General features: G+C 53.2%; 1 protein-coding gene across 3 annotated transcripts; it reads right to left on the bottom strand.

Moving 5' to 3' along the window:
* Window positions 1-320: 320 nt before the first annotated feature.
* TBC1D13 (TBC1 domain family member 13) lies at window positions 321-15755 on the bottom strand. Of its 3 annotated transcripts, none has more exons than XM_029202528.1 (12): window positions 15584-15755; window positions 14397-14470; window positions 12735-12775; window positions 12073-12134; window positions 11819-11918; window positions 10880-10962; window positions 8930-9086; window positions 5833-6043; window positions 5157-5320; window positions 4063-4223; window positions 3811-3868; window positions 321-2902 (listed from the first exon to the last, which is right to left on the bottom strand). In XM_029202528.1, the coding sequence occupies exons 1-12, from the start codon at window positions 15604-15606 to the stop codon at window positions 2837-2839; spliced, it is 1200 nt and encodes a 399-aa protein (XP_029058361.1). In that variant the 5' UTR covers window positions 15607-15755; the 3' UTR covers window positions 321-2836. The 3 variants fall into 3 exon arrangements, with proteins under 3 accessions (XP_029058361.1, XP_029058360.1, XP_029058362.1); XM_029202527.1 differs by having other exon boundaries at window positions 8930-9089; window positions 15584-15751; XM_029202529.1 differs by lacking the exon at window positions 12735-12775 and having other exon boundaries at window positions 8930-9089; window positions 15584-15641.
* Window positions 15756-17257: the final 1502 nt, after the last annotated feature.

Below are 17257 nucleotides of genomic sequence, written 5' to 3'. Positions count from 1 at the left end.
CGAAGAGAAGACCAACATGTTATCGGTGATTTTCTCCAGATTGTGGGCTGTGAACGACTTGTTGAATTTCAAAATTTTCTCAATCTAAAAAATAACTTGCTATGAAATCATAATGTAATAATACCTTCTGCCCCAGTGCACACTCTCTCCTCCCTACAACTGCAAATTGCAGTTGTTAAAAGAGTTGAATAGGCTCTTCCAACAATTTCCTAACCTTTTCCTTTGACCATTCTAAGAGCTTCCTGACTCCATCTTTGCTCAAACATTTTTCCTGCTCAGAGGTCTTGAAGGTTTCAGCCCCTCACAGAACCAATGCCCACTGCAAAGAACACATGATTTATTAAAGACAACTTGTCATCAACAGCACTGATTCAAAGAACGAAACAGATGAAAAAACAAAAGCAGACTAACATTCTGACCCTTGGAATGAGACAGGCTGAACTCATACAGCCCATTCTCTAAGCGTCCAAAGTCCTGGGGGCAGCTTCCCAAGCAGGAAGCCTCGGGGTCTCTAGCTCTCTGGGGACCTCCCTTGAGAGTCTGGGGAGGGAGAATTGCCAAGGGCAGGTCCTCCCATTGGCGAGCTCAGTCTAACCTGGATGTGGTCCCTGTGCTCTTTTGACCTTCATCACAAGGTCAAGGAGAGGGCACTGGACCCAGGTCTGCCACTGAGGCAAATGAAACGCAGTGATTCTAGTATGGTCCCAGGAGGGAAGGTAGAGGGACAGGCAAGAGGCAATGCATCAGGTGTCCTGGGCAGTGTCTGCTGGGACCCAGGCTGTGGCCCAAGCAACAGGCTGTGAAGGGATCAAGTTGTGACCGAACCACCAGCTGACAAGTTCTGGGAAGAGGGTGAGCCAGGCTGCTGGGAAGCAGCGCTTCTACCCCATGCCGGTGTCTTGGAGGCTGGCAAGGATACCAACTCTCTTGTCTCCCTTACACCCAGTTCTATTACAGAGCTCAGGGCCCTCCCAGGCAGGACCTGCTGGAAAACCAGGAAGGTCCCAGAAGCAGGCGGAGAGGATGTTGACTGACCTTGGAAGGTCAGGAAGACCATGACTCCAGCTGGTTTCCACCATTCGAGCCCTACCCTTCATCCCCAAATCAAGCACTTGCCAATCTGCAATAAATAACCAGGAGTCTGAATAAATAGTAAAAATCTCCCAAATACTGTGCTGGGAGAGAAGGAAAAAGGCAAGTGCATGGAGTCCTAGAAGCATCCAATGGACAGCCTGGAAAGGCGCCTCCTTGGGAAAGCTGTCCCCGGCCCATAGCCACAAGTCCTGGCTGTCAGGCTAAGGAAGTTTCCGGGGGGCCTGAGGGTCCCTGCTGGCCAGTCTGGGGAGATGAAGAGGACCCGTGCTACGTGCTACGTTACCCAGCCTTCCAGATGCAAACCAGCTGCCTCCTCACAAAAGGAGGGAGGGCCTTGGTCAGAATAGGCCCACTAGTCCCACAGCCCAGCCTGGGAGGAGCCGGCTGCTCCTACTCAGTAGGCATGGGCCCCACATCCTGGGAGCAGCCCAGCAGGTGACCGGAGAAGGGCCTGCACCTCCTTCAGCTCCCCTGCCTGAGGGAGACATGGCTCTCCTGGCCCTGACAGGACCCAGGCCTTTGAGCTTGGCCACGCCTGGCCCAGAGAGACTCCCTTTGATCCCACCGCCCTTTATGGGACTCGCCTGCCCTGGGCCGGCACCTGGAAGCCATGGGAACGACTACACCTTAGAAGTACCTGGATCCCAACCTTAATGTCCTTTTTCTTTTGGGAGAGAAGGACCTTTGGGGGAACCTCTGGAAGACCCAGCTCTCCCTCTCCTCCCCACTCCCTCCCTGGGCAGGCGGGTGAGGCTCAAAGCTTCATGGGCTATTAATTCTCAGCAACTCTGGGTTTCCAAGAATCCTGCGGTGGGGCAAGGGTGCAGGGCCCTCGAGTGAGGCGCTGGGGACTGGGGGCCCTGGGGGCCTAGAGCTGGGAGATGGGAACAGGCTGCGAAGGTCAAGGCTGACCTCCAGGAGCCTGGCTCAGCCAGACTCTTCATTCTGTCTCCAGGGTTCTTGGGCATAGCGAGGAGGGTGGGGGAGAGGCTGGGGATAAGGCAACCCAAAGAGAGGGGCGGACAGAGTGAGAGCCACACACCCTCAGTGAAAGAGGTGGAAGGAGAGAGGGAGACGGAGGCAGAGACAGACAAGGAGAAGCAAAGACCAAGAGGGAGTCACCTCCCTCCATACACATGAAAACACACACACGCGAGGGGGATTAGAAGACATACACAGCAACCCACAACTACACACACACACACACACACACACACAAACACTCTGTGGGAAAGAGACAAGAGGGTGAGACCTGGGCCTGGCAGCCTCTTAGCTCCTTCACGGTGTCACCTTCCCTGTGGAGGAGGCCAAGCACCAACCTCCAGAAGTAGTTTCTGGCTCATTTGCCAAGCACCTCCCCGACCAGCGCCCAGAAGACAGAGCAGGAGAGCAGGAAGAGAGAAGCAGGGCAGAGGCAGGGAGGGGCCCCTGCCTGCCCGCAGGGCCCGCATCTGCCCCAGCCCCAGGACACCACCTCACAAGCTCCTGCCCTGTTCAGCAGCCTGGGCCAAGGGTCCAGGGTTGAAGGGGTGGAGTGGGGGGAGGAGCCAGGGCTCGGTGGTTGGGAAGAGCAGGGCCCAGCGGGCCCCCGGTGGGAGCCACCAGGGTGAGAGGCCTGGAGCGGGCTGATCCTGCAGCGGCCCCGCTGGCTGGGACCCCACGGGCTCCTGCACGTCCCAGAAGCCAGGGCACAGGGGTCGGCGGTGGCTTCTCTCCCAAACCTGGGCCTCTTGCCGCCAGGCTACTGGGAGTCTTGGAGCTCCTTGGCTTTCTGTAGGATCTGGCAGACGTCTGTGATGGGGTAATCCTGGGCAGGGGAAAGGCCAACAGTATGCTTGAGAATTCAGCTCACCCTTCACCACCTCTGCTGCCCCCAGTCCTCTCCAGTAGACCTGTCACCATGCTGGATCCCAGGCCTAAGGGATAGGGAGCACAGGATAGGCCCAGTCTGCCCAAACCTTGCATGGAGCTATACTACACCCACTGCAGCAGTTAACTTAACCAACCCAACTAGTCACCACCCAAAAGGTCTCACAGCCCCTTCCCTAGGACAAGGACCACCTGCTTCACCTCTCCCCACTCCTGCCATCGAACCCTGACCTCCACTGACAATGAGCCTGGAACAGGGCCGGACACTGTCCATGTACTAGCTCACTGGGTCACCTCAACAGCCCAATGAGGGCTTACTGTGAATCTGCCCGTTTTATAGATCTAGTCAATGAAGTTATTGAAAACCAACCTCAGGCCAGGCGTTGGCAAAGAAATTAAGGCCTAGAGAGGCTGCCACTTAGCTTAGGTCACATGACTAGCACGGGAGAAAAAAGATGTGAACCCAAAATCGTCTGACTCTCAAGCCCATGTTCTTAACCACTAAGGCCCACGCTTTCCTTCCCCCGGTCTGAGCACGATTACCAACGGGCATTATTACCACATACTGGGTAATAAGTCGCAGCCTTGAGTGAATGACTTGGCTTCTCTGAACCAGCTTGGTTCAGAGAAGCCAAGTCATTCACTCAAGGCCACACCACACTCAAGGTCAGTGGCAAAGCCAGATTTAACCCAAACACAGACCTGCCTCAGGGGTCTGGACTCTTAAGCCCTGCTCCCCTCTCCTGATCCTGACGCAGCCTATCACAGCAGCTGGCATGGGGCGGCCGCCTGCTAAGTGTCTGTCCCATGGCTGAAGACTGAGCCTGCCCCTCCAAACTCCATTACCTGCAGGAGCCGCATGTTTACCGTAAAGTCCCCTTCCAGCAAGTGCTCGCGGATCAGTCTAAGAAAAACAAGCAACAAAAGTGCTGGGCCCCTGGGCCACTCTGAGTGCAGGCCCGCCGGGCCCCTTCCCGCTCCTGCCGCCCCACCGCACCCGCAGCAAGTTTGGTTTGATGCTCGCCTGAGAATCCCAGAAGCTCTCACCAGCCTCTCAAGAGCAGGCCCTGCCCACCCCCTGCTCGCGGCCACACTCACATGAGCATGGCGCAGCAGACCAGAAGGAGGAAATCAAAGCGGCTGTTGTCGGCAAACAGGGAGTCCCAGATCCGGATGACATCAGGCAGCAAGAACTCCTGGGACAGCAGCAGTGTCAGCCAGCGGAAGGCGAAGAACTGGGGCTTGATATTCTGCTCTTGCTGGGGAGACAGAGGTGCAGGGTGGGTGCAAGAATCCGTGTTGGCTGCTTGCCACGGAACACCATGCAACCTATTAGACATGAATTCATATAAGCAGCAGGCCAGGCGTAAGCGCCAGGCACGCTGGGGCGGGGATGGCACGGAGCTGCCTAGGGAGCCTCGCTCAGTGCAAGGGGCAGCTCCTGCTTGCTGCCAGCCAATGCTGTCAGATCGTCTGATGGTTTTTTGAGAGAAGCCAGATACTCAAACTTTTATATCAGCTCCTTAGATTAATAAATACACTACACAGATTATAACTCTGGATTTATGGACAGAGAAACCATTATTGGGCACTCATTACGTGTCTGGCCTTGTGCTTAACATGGTAAATATCTCACTTATTTACTCCATGCGGCAACCCTGCAAGGCAATTATTCCCAATGGAGACGAGCCCTCTGGTCAGCCACAGCAAATACTATTGACCAAAAAAGCATGTTACAAAACAGCAAGATGTGATTCCATATTTGCTTAAAAAGATATGTTTATATATATATCTTCTTGTTCATGAAACTTGTTTTGTTTATAAGTAAATATCCTTTTTACTGAACTGTTTCCTGAAATAAACATGGAATGCCACTCCACTAATTTTTAAAAATGAAGTTCATACTTCCTTTCTTAGAGGACTAACAGCACACAGTAAAGGCCCCGCACCGCGCCTGGCACACGGGGCACTGCATCCACCTCCCCCACCCCCAGCCCGCTAGGCTCCCACCACCTGCTGCCCAGGTCCCCCGGCCCCACCTCGGCACCCGGCTCAGCACTCCCTGGCAGCAGCAGCCACGTCCAAGCCCCAGGCTCCAGCCAGTCCTCACCCTGGGCCTGGGATGCTCAGGAGCCTGCCGTCCTCTGCCCCCTTCTGTCTGCCCTGGCCCGTGTGGTGCTGGGGGTCCTCACCAGTTTCAGATAGAGCTCCATGTCCTTATCCTTCAGGGTGGAGTACACCTTTTCCATCTTGTAGGTGATGCCACACTGTGAGTCGTCAAGGCTCTTGATGAAGTTGTCCCGGATCTCAGCCATGAGGTTGGTGAAGCAGAAAAAGGTGTCCGCCTCAGCGTGCTCTGGGAGAGACGGGCAGGGTGAGGGCAGCCGTGAGAGAACTGGCACCCTCCCGTGTCCCACCCCACCGCTCAGCTACGCGAGACACCCCTCCCCTCTGAGCCTCACCAAGTCGCCCCACCTTGGCCAGGCTGCGCCCCTCCTCTGTCCGTGGCCACTCTCCACCCCCGACTAAGGACATCGCTTCTTCCTTCTCACACCTGACAATGCTGTGCACCAGCTCATTGACTGATTACATACTCTTCTGCTGACATTTTCTCCAATTGTGATTTACTTAAATCCTTTCTATCGTTCAGCTTCCTGTATATACAGCTCACCTCCTCTACCAGAAATTCAGTTACAGATAGCAAGAGGTCAGTAAACATCTTAACATTCTAGAAAGTTCAAGCCAGAAAAGATCTGAGATGATCCAGGCCAACCCGCTTATCCGACAGAAAATGAAGGCCCAAAAGAGGGAAGTGAGCTGCACAGCTAGATACAATAAAGCCCATTAGCCTGGAGCCTGTTTATCTACCCTTCCACTCGCTGTTGGGGTCGGTGGCAAAGGTGTAGTACAGGGGCCCCACGATCTCATTCATGCCCTGCACGTAAGCGATGCCAGGGTTGAGCTTGGCGTAGATGAACAGAATCCGCTCCACCACCTCCCAGTGGGCCTCACAGCCGTTGGGCAGCACCTGATACTCGTTCACGGATGAGGGCGCCGCGTTCTTGTGCGGGGAACTCATCTGGGGGAGAAGAGGAGCAGCCCGTTAAGGTGGGTGGCACTACCGACAGTATGTTCTCACTGGATATGTTCACTCACAAGCCGAAACCTAACTTCCATCTCATGGGCAACCCAGGGCACAGAGGAACGCGTCCAACACCACCGGGAACAAGCGGACAAATCCAGAATGTGCGACGCTCTACAAGCCAGCTGGGCTGCAATCTAATTTATGGTGATACAGGTCAGATGGTGCTTACCTCTGAGGGAAGGCGTACTGACTAGGAAGGGGCATGAGGGAACTTTCTGGATGATGGGAATGTTCCGTGTCTTGATCTGGTTGGCAGTTACACGGGTGTACACATAAGAAAAAGTCCATCTAGTTGTATACCTAAGATTTGTGCATTTATTGTAAGTTATACTTCAATTAAAAAAAAACTTTAAAAAAATATAAAAGTATATCAAAAACAGACAACTGGTTAAGACTCTTCAAAAAAGTCAAATGTTGAGGAAGGGGGAGTGGAGGCATGCTCCAGATGAAGAGACTAAAGAAACGTAACATCCTAATACAATGCATAAACCCTGAAGAGGTGCTGGTCTGGATTTAAAACAACCGAAATATTCTTGGTATGACAGAGGACACCCGATCCTGGACTGGATGTGAGGTCTTGTTATGGATTATGGTTAATCTCCGTAGATGAGACAATGGTAAGGAGGATGTCCTTATTCTCACGGGATGCCTGCTGAAGTACTTGGAGGCAAAGGGTCAGGACGTCTGTCTATATATGACACACACACAAACATGGCCAAAGGTTAACAACTGTTGAATTTAGGTGGAAAGTATATAGGTGTGCATTGTACTCTTCTTTCAACTTTTCTGAATGTTCCAAAATTTTCATAAGAAAAAGTTGGGAGATGAATGAAGAGATGATCCCCGCTGAAAACTCATGCAATAGAGCCGAGGTCCCCAACATCAGGATCCCCCGGGATCTTCGTAAAGGTTCAGGTGCCTGGGGTTAACTGTATGAGAGCCACAGGCACACCCATGCAGGGACAGAGTATGAAGCTGTCCTGGAAGCCCAGGGTCCTGAAAACAGGAAACTCCCTTTTCCACTATATATACACATGTATACACATATACATATGCGTGTACGTGTGCACACACACAGACACACACATCACTAATGTTTACCCAGAGTGTTCTATTGCAGAACAGAGCTCCACAAGCCTTCCTGTTTAATGCCCTGAACGGCCTAGAATACTCTCTCAACATCATTTTCAAGATAAGGAAACTGAGGCTCAGAAATGTTAGGCCACTCATCAGACGTCTCGCACTAAAGTGAGCCCAGACCAGCTCACTCTAGAACCCGAGGCCCAGGCCTCAGAGAGTGCCCACTGCTTTCCAAGAATCTGCACAGCCGTGACCTCATTTCACCCTCTGGGCAATTCAAAAGCCACACAGGGCAGAAATGATTACACCCAGTTTACAGAAGAAGAGGCGGAGGCCCAGGAAGGTGAGTCTGGTGTTAGTTGCCTAGGATCAAACAGTCCGCTTAAACTCAAAACTGCCCAGCCACTGGTCCAGAGGTCTAGCGATGGAGCTTGCGGTCCGGTTCCCTATCACCGGGACCAGGTCCAAACCTAAAATCAGTTCTCAGCCACCAATTACTGTAGTAAAATGCATGACAGAAGCCGGGTCCCCATCTTGCCAGGCAGCTAGAACAGCAGCCAAGCAGCAGGGCCACCAACCCGGCCACGGGGCCACTTAGCCAAGCACGTGGCACCTCCTGACACACCCAGCTGTCGTGAGCACGTGGAACCCGGGGATTAGCCAGAACGGCCCCGTCACCCCTGTGGTGGAAAACGGCTGCTCTCCTGGAAACACAAAGCCCTGACCGGTCACTCCACTTGGGGGAAACGAGCTTAGCTCGTTGGAGGTTACAGAGGATTTTTCCATTGTTGGAAGACAGCGAAAAATTGTGAGGAACAAGTCAAAGCTCCAGGTGCCAAAGCAGTAGGTGTGAATTAAGGAACAAGACAACATATTTGTTTAGCTACAAGCAGCTTCTCAGAACCACAGGAACCTGCTAGAAGACCGAGGTTCAAACACTCGGCATCACCCGGCCAGCACAAGACCTACCATTCTTTTCTCCTAGGTCTCTCACACCCCTCCCCACTCCAGCCCAGCCCCCAGCCCCCACCCCCACCCCCTGTTGCCTGGACACCTCAGCTGCCTCCCAGGCGGCCTCTCCACCTCCATTCCTACCCCCACCAGTCAAATCTTGTATAAAGGCAGACTTAAATCACATCCCTGCTCTTAGAATGGTGCAGGGGTCCCCAGGCCTCAGGATAAAGGCCCTGCTGGCCTCACCACCACTCATCTCTCCAGCATCCTTCCCCACCGAACCCCCCCCCCCCCGCCCCACCCCACCTCATGCTGGACTCCCTTCCTTGAACACACCCAGCTCTCTCCGGCCTGAGGACGTCCACACATGCCATCCTCTCCACCTGGAAGTCTCTTTCCTCTTCATCCTTGGAGCCTCAGCTTAAATGTCACTTCCTCAGGGAAGTCTTCCCTGATGCCCAGACCAGGTCGGCTCCCCCCATCACTGTTCCCACCGCACCTTCTCATCACACTGGTAGTTACTTTTCCAAGCGCCGTCTACACCACAGACCAGTAGTGTGGCTCCTTCACTGCACAGCAGGGCCCTCCCCCACACCCATTACACCAGCCTTTGATGCCTGACTTTCAGAGAGAGCCTGGAGGGGGACCGGGCAGGACCAAGGCTGCTTTGGCTAACTCTCGGGGCAGACGGTCAGGGGTCTGATGGCCCGTGGCCACAAGTCCAAGAGAAGCAGGAAGGAAAAGGCCATCACGGGGCGTCCCTGGGGCTGCCAGGTTGCCTCTCACATTTGTGACCCCGCTCCGGTTCCGGGCCACCGTCTGGGATTTCAGTGTCGTCTGTTCCACCCGCTTACGAAGGGTCTCGAACTCATTCTGCGGATCCAGGATGAGGAGGCAGGGGTACTCGGTGGCCCTCTGGAAGAAGGATATGTCTGGGCACAGCCTTCTGTCAAGATGGAACAGGAGAGGACTGTTACTCAGCGTGGAATTTTTAGGCATCCCACCAGCACCCTGCTGCCAGATGCCCCAGCATCCCCAAAGCCTCTTGTATGTGTGTGCGTGTTTTTAAATTAATAACATTTTATTTCAAAAGCAATACAGTCACGGTATATGTATACATACCCATATATCTTACGTGTATTTGCAAATAGACACACACACACACGCATATGTATTTTTAAGTGTCCTTAGGGTCTTAACTCTTCTCTTAAAACAAACGTCTTTCCATGTCAACAATATCTCATATATAAAAACGTATTAACTGCACTGTGGCTTAAAATGGTAAAAGAGGTTCCGTTAAGTCACACATTATACAACAGGATGTTACACAGCTGACATAGGAGATGCTCAAGACAGAGCAAGAGAAAAAAGCAAGTTGGGAGACAGGCTCTAGATCGTGATCAAGTTTTTAAAATATATGTACTGCAGTACACGCACATTTTCCAAAGATCTTATACAGAGCACATTGCAAACTTGCCCTCTATAAACACTGAACAACGTGCTACGATCACTACCAGGGTAAGAACCTGTTTCCCCAGAACTGGGCTCAAGATGTGGTTCCTGACTTAAATGGGGCTATTAAACACCTGGTGAGTAGAGGCTCCAGACTGAGAAGGAAGGAGGCAAGAGCCTGTTCTGCCCCCTGGCTGAGCCGCCCAGGGTTGGGGTCCCACTGGGGGCACAATGAGCACAGGAGAGGAGCAGGCCCCAGGTGGCGAGGGGCTGGAAACACAAACGGTGAAGGCAGAACTGAAAGCAGGCGGGCAGACTCAGAACCCAAGCTCTAAGCACTGGGTCCACTGCAGACAGGCCTGCCGGCTCCTCACCCAGCCCTGTGGGAGAGTCACCTGCCGCCAGACTCGCCCACCCAACACGACAGCACAGCCAGCGTCTCCACACTTCTCCACCAGGAGGAACGGCATGCACATGCACACAGCGTAGCTCACAGTTTAAAAAAAACACTTCTGACCCTGTCGCTCCTGTGCTTAAAATTTGCGCGCCTGCCCCACATCCCTGGGATGGAGCGATGGTCCGACCCCTGCTTGCCTCCAGTGTGGCCGCAGGCACACAGGCCTTCGCACTGCTCCTCGGACAGCCAAGCTCTGCAGGCTCGCAGGGCCTCCCACAGCAGTTCCTTGCCCAGCACCACAGGGCCCTCCCCTCCCCTCCCCTCCCCTCCCCTCCCCTCCCTCCTGCCCCAAGGTGCCCGCTCCTCTCATCTCAGCTGCCGCCTCAGGCGAGGCTTCCCGACCTCAGGGTGCCCTGAAGCACCCTGAACTCTGCCTTCAGAGCATTCTCCACAAACTTTAGTGACACGGAACATCTGTTTTGTTGAACATCCGTCTTCCCGTCCTCCCTGCCAGCTTTTAGGTTCCTTAAGGAGAGGGGCCATGTCTGTCTATTCCGCGTTCAACGCCCAGCCTGCCGTTGAGCCTGCCATGTAGCGGGGTCTCAATATTTGCTGAAGGAAGGAAGAGATGAATCCACAGACGCCAGGGCTACAACTGAAACTAAGGCAGGGAGAGAGGAGAGCCGGGCACTCAGGGCACTCACCGCACCGCCAGCCCCAGCCCAGGCCTGCTATCACTAGGGCCTGGACTCAGCTACCAGGACAACTCACCAGCAGTTCCTCAAACACGCCCCTGCGGGCCTGGGCTAGGAAGGGACAGGGCAGAAGAACTGGAAATCCCACAGAAGCCCCAGGGGCCGGCTCCCAGCGCCCAGCGCCCTGCTCACCGGACATCTTTGTCGATCTGCAGCAGCACCTCGTTGTCCTTGAAGTACGTGTTCCATCGGCTGTCGGGGTTAGGGTTGAGTGGCTGTCAGGGAAAATGAGCTGCTCTGTCCTTGGCCGGCTAGAAGCCCAGGGACAGATACCAGTCTGGGGGCCTGAGCAGTGCCTCCGAACCAGCATTCCCAGCAGAGACGCAGCTGTCGCTGAGACAGCCTGTGAGCTAGCTGGGGGGCAGCACAGGCCTCGTGCAGCCTCCCAAAGCACGATCACACTCCACACCCGGCAGCCGAGCCCCGTAGTCCGCTCTGAGTACTTCCCTGCGCAGCAAGGACTCTGTCTTTCCTGTCTGTAGCTCTAGAATGCTGCATGTAACAGGTGCTCACTAAACGCTTGCCTACTGAATGAATGAATATTGTATCATTAGGTCTCTTTGAATCTAACTCATTACTACTTTGAGTTGCCAATTCCAGTCCTTGGAGGATCGGCCTGGGTCCAATCCATCTCCACTTCCCGACTGCAAAGCACCAGGGAGGAGCTCGGTATTTGTGGCTGGAACGAGGCTTCCTCCAGGCCACACAAAGGCAGTTTATCCTCCCGCCGACCCTGCTCTGACTCCCTTCAACTATAATATCACAGAACCTTCCTCGAGGAAGGGGACTGAGGAGGAAAGGAGACAATGCACGTGGAGGACCTGGCTCAGCGCTGCACACACATGCTCCTGTGATCCCAGTCATTGCTTACAGTCCCGACTGGGCCCAGAGCTGGGAGAGACAACAGCCTTCAGGGGCTGAGGAGCTAAATGCAGAAATGAGGTACTGGGAGGGCCAGAGGGGACAAAGAGCAGCTGCACCTGGCCTCTGGCATGAGGGACCTAGTCCATTCCAAAGCCCACACCTCTCCCCACTCTGCAGCCTCGGTCCCCACTGCGGACCCCTACTCACATGGTCCTCAAAGGTCACATCCTCCCTGGATACACCCATGTTGGCCTTGGCGATGCCAGGCTGGATGATCATTTCCCTCAGGAACTGAGAATACAGCTCCCTGTAGGAGAGAAGAGGAGAGAGGGATGATCCCCAAAGGTCTCACCCAGGGAGCCCGGGGCACAGCAGCAGCAATAGGAAGTGGGTCGGGCTCACACCACCTGCTCTGTCTGATACAAAGGGCCTCCCATCACCCGCCTTTGTCAGGGTCTCACCTCTGCTTGGCCAGGATGGAGGTCCATGACGCTCTCTCCAAGGGGAGGTAGTTCAAGAGAATCTGCAGAGAGAGAAGAGCAAAGCTCTGGCGAGCCCCCCAGCCCAACCCTGGAAGTAGATGGAGGCTGAGAGGCCTCAAAGAAAATGTCTGATAAACCCCGGAGACAGCAAGATGGGCTAAATAAAACCCAGGAACACAGGCATGGGCTGGGGGCAGCCTCCCCTTTTCTCCCCACTGGCTTCCCCCACCTTCATCCTGAACCAGCCCTTTCTACTGCATTTCCTCACACAGACTCTTCCAAAAGATAATAAAACTCTGTGCTCAAAGGGGTTGGAAACCAGGACACCGGGGTTCTGCTCCCACCTCAGCGAAAGGCTTTAGGCGAAGCGCAGCCTTTTTTTGTCCCAATAGGCATCACTACCACTGAGCTGTCTGGACCAGGAAGCAGAGGGCTTCGCTGGCATTACAAAGCGTTCCATCCCCAAGGGGATCCTGGAGGGGACGCCAAGAGAAACAGAAAACACAGAACCTCCCAGAAGAGCTTCCTGGGACAAGCAAGGAAAGACAGAGAACAGGAAGAAGGGGCCAGGGGTGGGGGCAGCCCATGCAGGAACCCAGGGACTCTCAGCAGAGCAGAAGCTCCAACCCAGGCACACCCACCTTCCAGCAGAGGCACCGCAGTCCGCCCTCACAGGGGATGCCTGTGGACATAGCAGGCAAAGGTCACGCCCCCGCAGAGTCCCAGAACCCCCCAGTCCTCCACCTCGGAGCCAGTCGGCAGGGAATGGAGTGGGCAAGAAGTACTTCTTCAAGGATGGTTTTCTGCCAGAAAGATCACTAGACTAGATGCTAATCCTGTGTGTACTCTCTCTCCATGGCCCATCTGGAATGTTCTTTTGAGGATAACACCTTCTCACCCTTGATATTTCTTCCTCAGAGCAGCCTTTACCAACCACCATCTCTTCCCAAACAAAGTCAGGTCCCCTGACATAAACAATAATAACTCCATTGCTTCTCCTTCACAACATCCACCACAAATGGGATCGTATAATGTAATTTGTATATTTATTTAACATCTTTAACCCCTACTACTGGGTAAGCCCCAGAAAGACGAGGACCAAATTTGTCTTACAGTCCCAGTACCTAGCCCAGGGCATGGCCCACAACAGGTAGTCCATAAGTATCTGTGGAATATAAACAAAGCTATGAATGCTAAGTGTTTTGGGCTTTACGGACATTGTTTCACTTAATCCTCATTATAGCCCTAGTAAGTAGGGAAGATCAGCATTATTGTCCCCATCTTACAGATAAAGAAACTCATCTGTAAAGTTAGAGGAATCAAGGACTCACACACAGGTCTGTCTGACTCTAGAGCCCAACTCAGCAGGCTGCATCCCCTGGGGCCTGGCAGATTCTTCAGCTCAGCACAGATGCCAAAACCCCTCAAGATCTTCAGGGCCATGTTATAAAGCAGAAACTAACACACCACTGTAAAGCAATTATACGCCAATAAAGATATTTTAAAAAATAATTAAAAAAAAGATCTTCAGGGCCTAAATATCACTCCTGAACGGAAAGACAAACTTCTCCTGAAATACTGTCATGAACCTCACTAAAGCAGCTGTTGCTACCGTCTCCCCAGTACCGTGAACAGGAGCTAATACCCCCACCTCAGAATCTGCATGGGGATGAAGGAGGCAACTCAAGCATTACTTGCTGACAAAGTTACAAGGGCAGAGCAGTCACAAGAAGCTACCCAGAACACCTTAGGGTATTTTTAAAGACAAGCAAAAGCCTCTGTGTTGCGAAGTTAACAGGCCACGGAGGGCAAAGTCAAAAGCTGCTGGGGTTCAGCTCCTTAAAGTGAGTGTCTCAAGGCTGGAATCTTACCATTAACCAAAGTTCACTGTTGCCTGAGTTGGCTTTGATTCTAAGCCAGGGATAGAACCAGGAACCACTCTGTAGCTAACCAAATTCTACAAGACAGGAAGCTTGCTGAGGAATGAGGAAAGACCTGACCTCAGATCACGAAGTCTCCCCTCTGCCCTCCAGTTACTCTCAGGAAGCAATCAGCATCATTTATAGGCCCATAAGCACCCTGTCTAAGGCCTACAGGCATGCTAATTGTGGCCGCCACTGTTCCAGGAACCCCCTCCAAGCTCAGGGTAGTCACTGGTTGTTCAGCTCCACAGAAGCTGGAGATGGCCCCAAAAGGCAGGCTGGCCCCCAGAACCGGCCAGGTGTGGCCTTGGGCACCCTCCCCTCCATCTTAGTCACAACGCTGCTCTAGGAAAACCCTGAAAATGGAGAGTTGCCTCTTACCACTAAAACTGAGTTCCTGAAGCTTTTCCAAGGCAATCGTGGGCTCCTTCAGGACATCCTGGAAATCTGCAATCCTAGAAGGAGGGAGGGGGAGGCAAATGAGGCACAACCAAACCCCAAGATGACAGGCTTAGCGACCACTCCTAAAGCCCACAGCTCCCTTACACCGCCAGTCTCCAACCTGTTCCTCCCTCCCCTTCGGGACATACAGATGTGCAAAGCTCAAGCAAAACCTGGCCAAAGGCAGCTTTGGAGAACTAGAGGTCACTTTTTCCTCTAAGCCCAGAAACGTAGAGATATTCTTGTCTAGAGGTTCTCATATGAGCACCATGAAATTAGACACATTCTAATATTTAGTGAGCTGGCATTTACAGGGCACTTCCTGCTGGCCAGGCCCAACACACTGCTGCTATCTGAACTCAAAAAACCCTAGGAATCAGGAGTAATTTGATCTGTCGACGAGGACCTGTGCAATCAGCATTCCAAGCTCAAATGTGTAACCATTAGAAGACCTCTGGGCCTGCCCGCAGGCAAGGACAAAAGGTTTAAAAAACAAGTCCTGCACCACGGGGCGGGGGGGGGGAAGGGGATGAATTGGGTGATTGGGATTGACATACATGCACTAATATATAAAACAGATAACTAGTAAGAACCTGATGTATAAAAAGTAAATAAAATTAAACTAAAAAAAAAAACAAGTCCTGGAGGAAAACTGAAGAGTGAGCAAAATCAGCCAACGCTGCAGGATTTGGCCTGAGGAGAGAACAAACTGGAGAATCCAGGTTTTCTAGCATTTCTAGTAAGAAAAGGACACGTGGGACGGGGAGCATCTGGATAGACTAAGGTACTGGGGCAAAGGGTTAACAAGGGAAAAAAGGACAGGAGGTGGGGGTGAGATCGGGCATCGAGGCCCTGGAAGAGGAAGACACCAGGGGAAGGGATCCAGGGTGAGGAAGAGACAGAAAGAGAGAAAAGGGGCGACACCGAGGGGCAGGAGAGGTGTCCACGCTCCGTGCCCCCCTCAGGCCCACAGCAAAGAGGTTGGAAAGTAGGCGCCCAAAACCTTCTGCCAGGGGCAGGGCGGGGGGTGTCTCGGTTCATGGCCGCATCCGCGCGCCCCCTCCGCAGGTCAGAAGGGGCAACCTGGCCAGGAGCGGCCTGGCTGATCTGCCCCAATGGCCCCTTACCGGCTCTTGTGCAGACTCGACATGGTGTTGACTTCCGGATCCCCCCGCTGCCTCCGCCGCCGCCAGCGCCGCCGCCCCTCAGGGACGCGGGGCGCTGGGCAAAGGCCTCCGACCGGAAACTCAGCCTCAGGCGCGCGCGTTCTGCTCCGCCCCGCCCCGTTCACGTGCCACCCCTTCTCCGCTCTGCCGTCTGGCGGCGCGGCGGGGTGGGCGGGGCAAGAGAACGCCGGGAACACGGTCCCGCCTCCGCTCCCCCACCTACGAGGCCCGCGGACCTAGTGCGCCAAGTTTGAGGTCGCGCAGGTGACCGCGCAGTCTGTGCTCCCCAAGGCTATTCCTTGACGTTTTCTGGGCCTCAGCTTCCAACTAGGCAGTATACCTGTCACCTTGTCCTCTTCCTTACACGTTCATCACCTGCAATAAGCTATTGAGTTATCGTTTCAGGGATGTAGACCTTCCCTGCTAAACTATACAAGGCCTGCCTGCTGGTCTTTTCACTGCTGAAACCTCGACGCCTATAGCAGTGACTGCACAGAGCAGATGGTTCAATAAACATTGGATGGAAGAGCAAGACTACAGATCAGTGTTTCCTTGACTTTTGGATTTCATGAACATGAAATTTATCATGATATCAGGACAATAGAAAAGGAAAGCCAAAATTTCAGGATCCTTCCCAAGAAAAAACAGTTGGCAGCCTCTCAATGTTTTTTCTCTACACCTATATGTGCATATGTGCATAATTGTCCTTTTTTTTTTTTTTTCGGAAGGGAAATTTTATTTTATTTATTTTATGTTTGGCTGCGTTGGGTCTTCATTGCTGCGCTCAGCCAGCTGGACTGCTCTTTGTTGCAGTGCCCGGGCTTCTCCTTGCAGTGGCTTCTCCTTTCGTGGAGCACACGCTCTAGGTGCTCGGCCTCAGTAGTTGTGGAGTGCAGGCTTCAGTAGTTGTTGCTCGCGGGCTCTAGAGCGCAGGCTCAGTAGTTGTGGCGCACGGGCTTAGTTGCTCCGCGGCATGTGGGATCTTCCCAGACTGGGGATCAAACCCTTCTCCCCTGCATTGGCAGGCAGATTTTCTTTTTTTAAATAAATTCATTTATTTATTTTTGGCTGTGTTGGGTCTTTGTTGCTGCGCACGGGCTTTTTAGCTGCGGCAAGCGGGGGCTACTCTTCATTGCAGTGCTTTCTTTTGTTGCAGAGCATAGGCTCTAGGAGCGCGGGCTTCAGTAGTTGCAGCACATAGGCTCAGTAGTTGTGGCTCACGGGCTCTGGAGTACAGGCTCAGTAGTTGTGGCACACGGGCTTAGTTGCTCTGCAGCACGTGGGATTTTCCCGGACCAGGGCTCAAACCAGTGTCCCCTGCATTGGCAGGCGGATTCTCAACCACTGCACCACCAGGGAACTCCTGTCCTTATTTCTTAAATTTCTCCACAGATCGGTGAAAAGTTTGTCACTGGACTGTATAATCTCGAAAGCCCCTCCAGCTCTCAGCTGCTGCCCACCAGGATTTCACTACTCCATGGAGCAAGCACAGGGAGACCTGTTCCTTTATTCACTCATCCCAAAATTTCTGCTCCCACTATGTGCTAGGTACTGTGATAAATGTTTCATCAGAATACAAAGATTATGTTCCTTTGCATGAAATATAAGAAATGAATAAATGTTGACTTAATTGCA

The sequence above is a fragment of the Monodon monoceros genome, unplaced genomic scaffold (genome assembly GCF_005190385.1).
Source record: "Monodon monoceros isolate NGI ecotype Baffin Bay Population unplaced genomic scaffold, NGI_Narwhal_1 Super_Scaffold_5, whole genome shotgun sequence".
Lineage (NCBI taxonomy): Eukaryota > Metazoa > Chordata > Mammalia > Artiodactyla > Monodontidae > Monodon > Monodon monoceros.
Note: the sequence above shows the minus strand (reverse complement) of the source record. Positions and strands in the feature narration are given on the sequence as shown.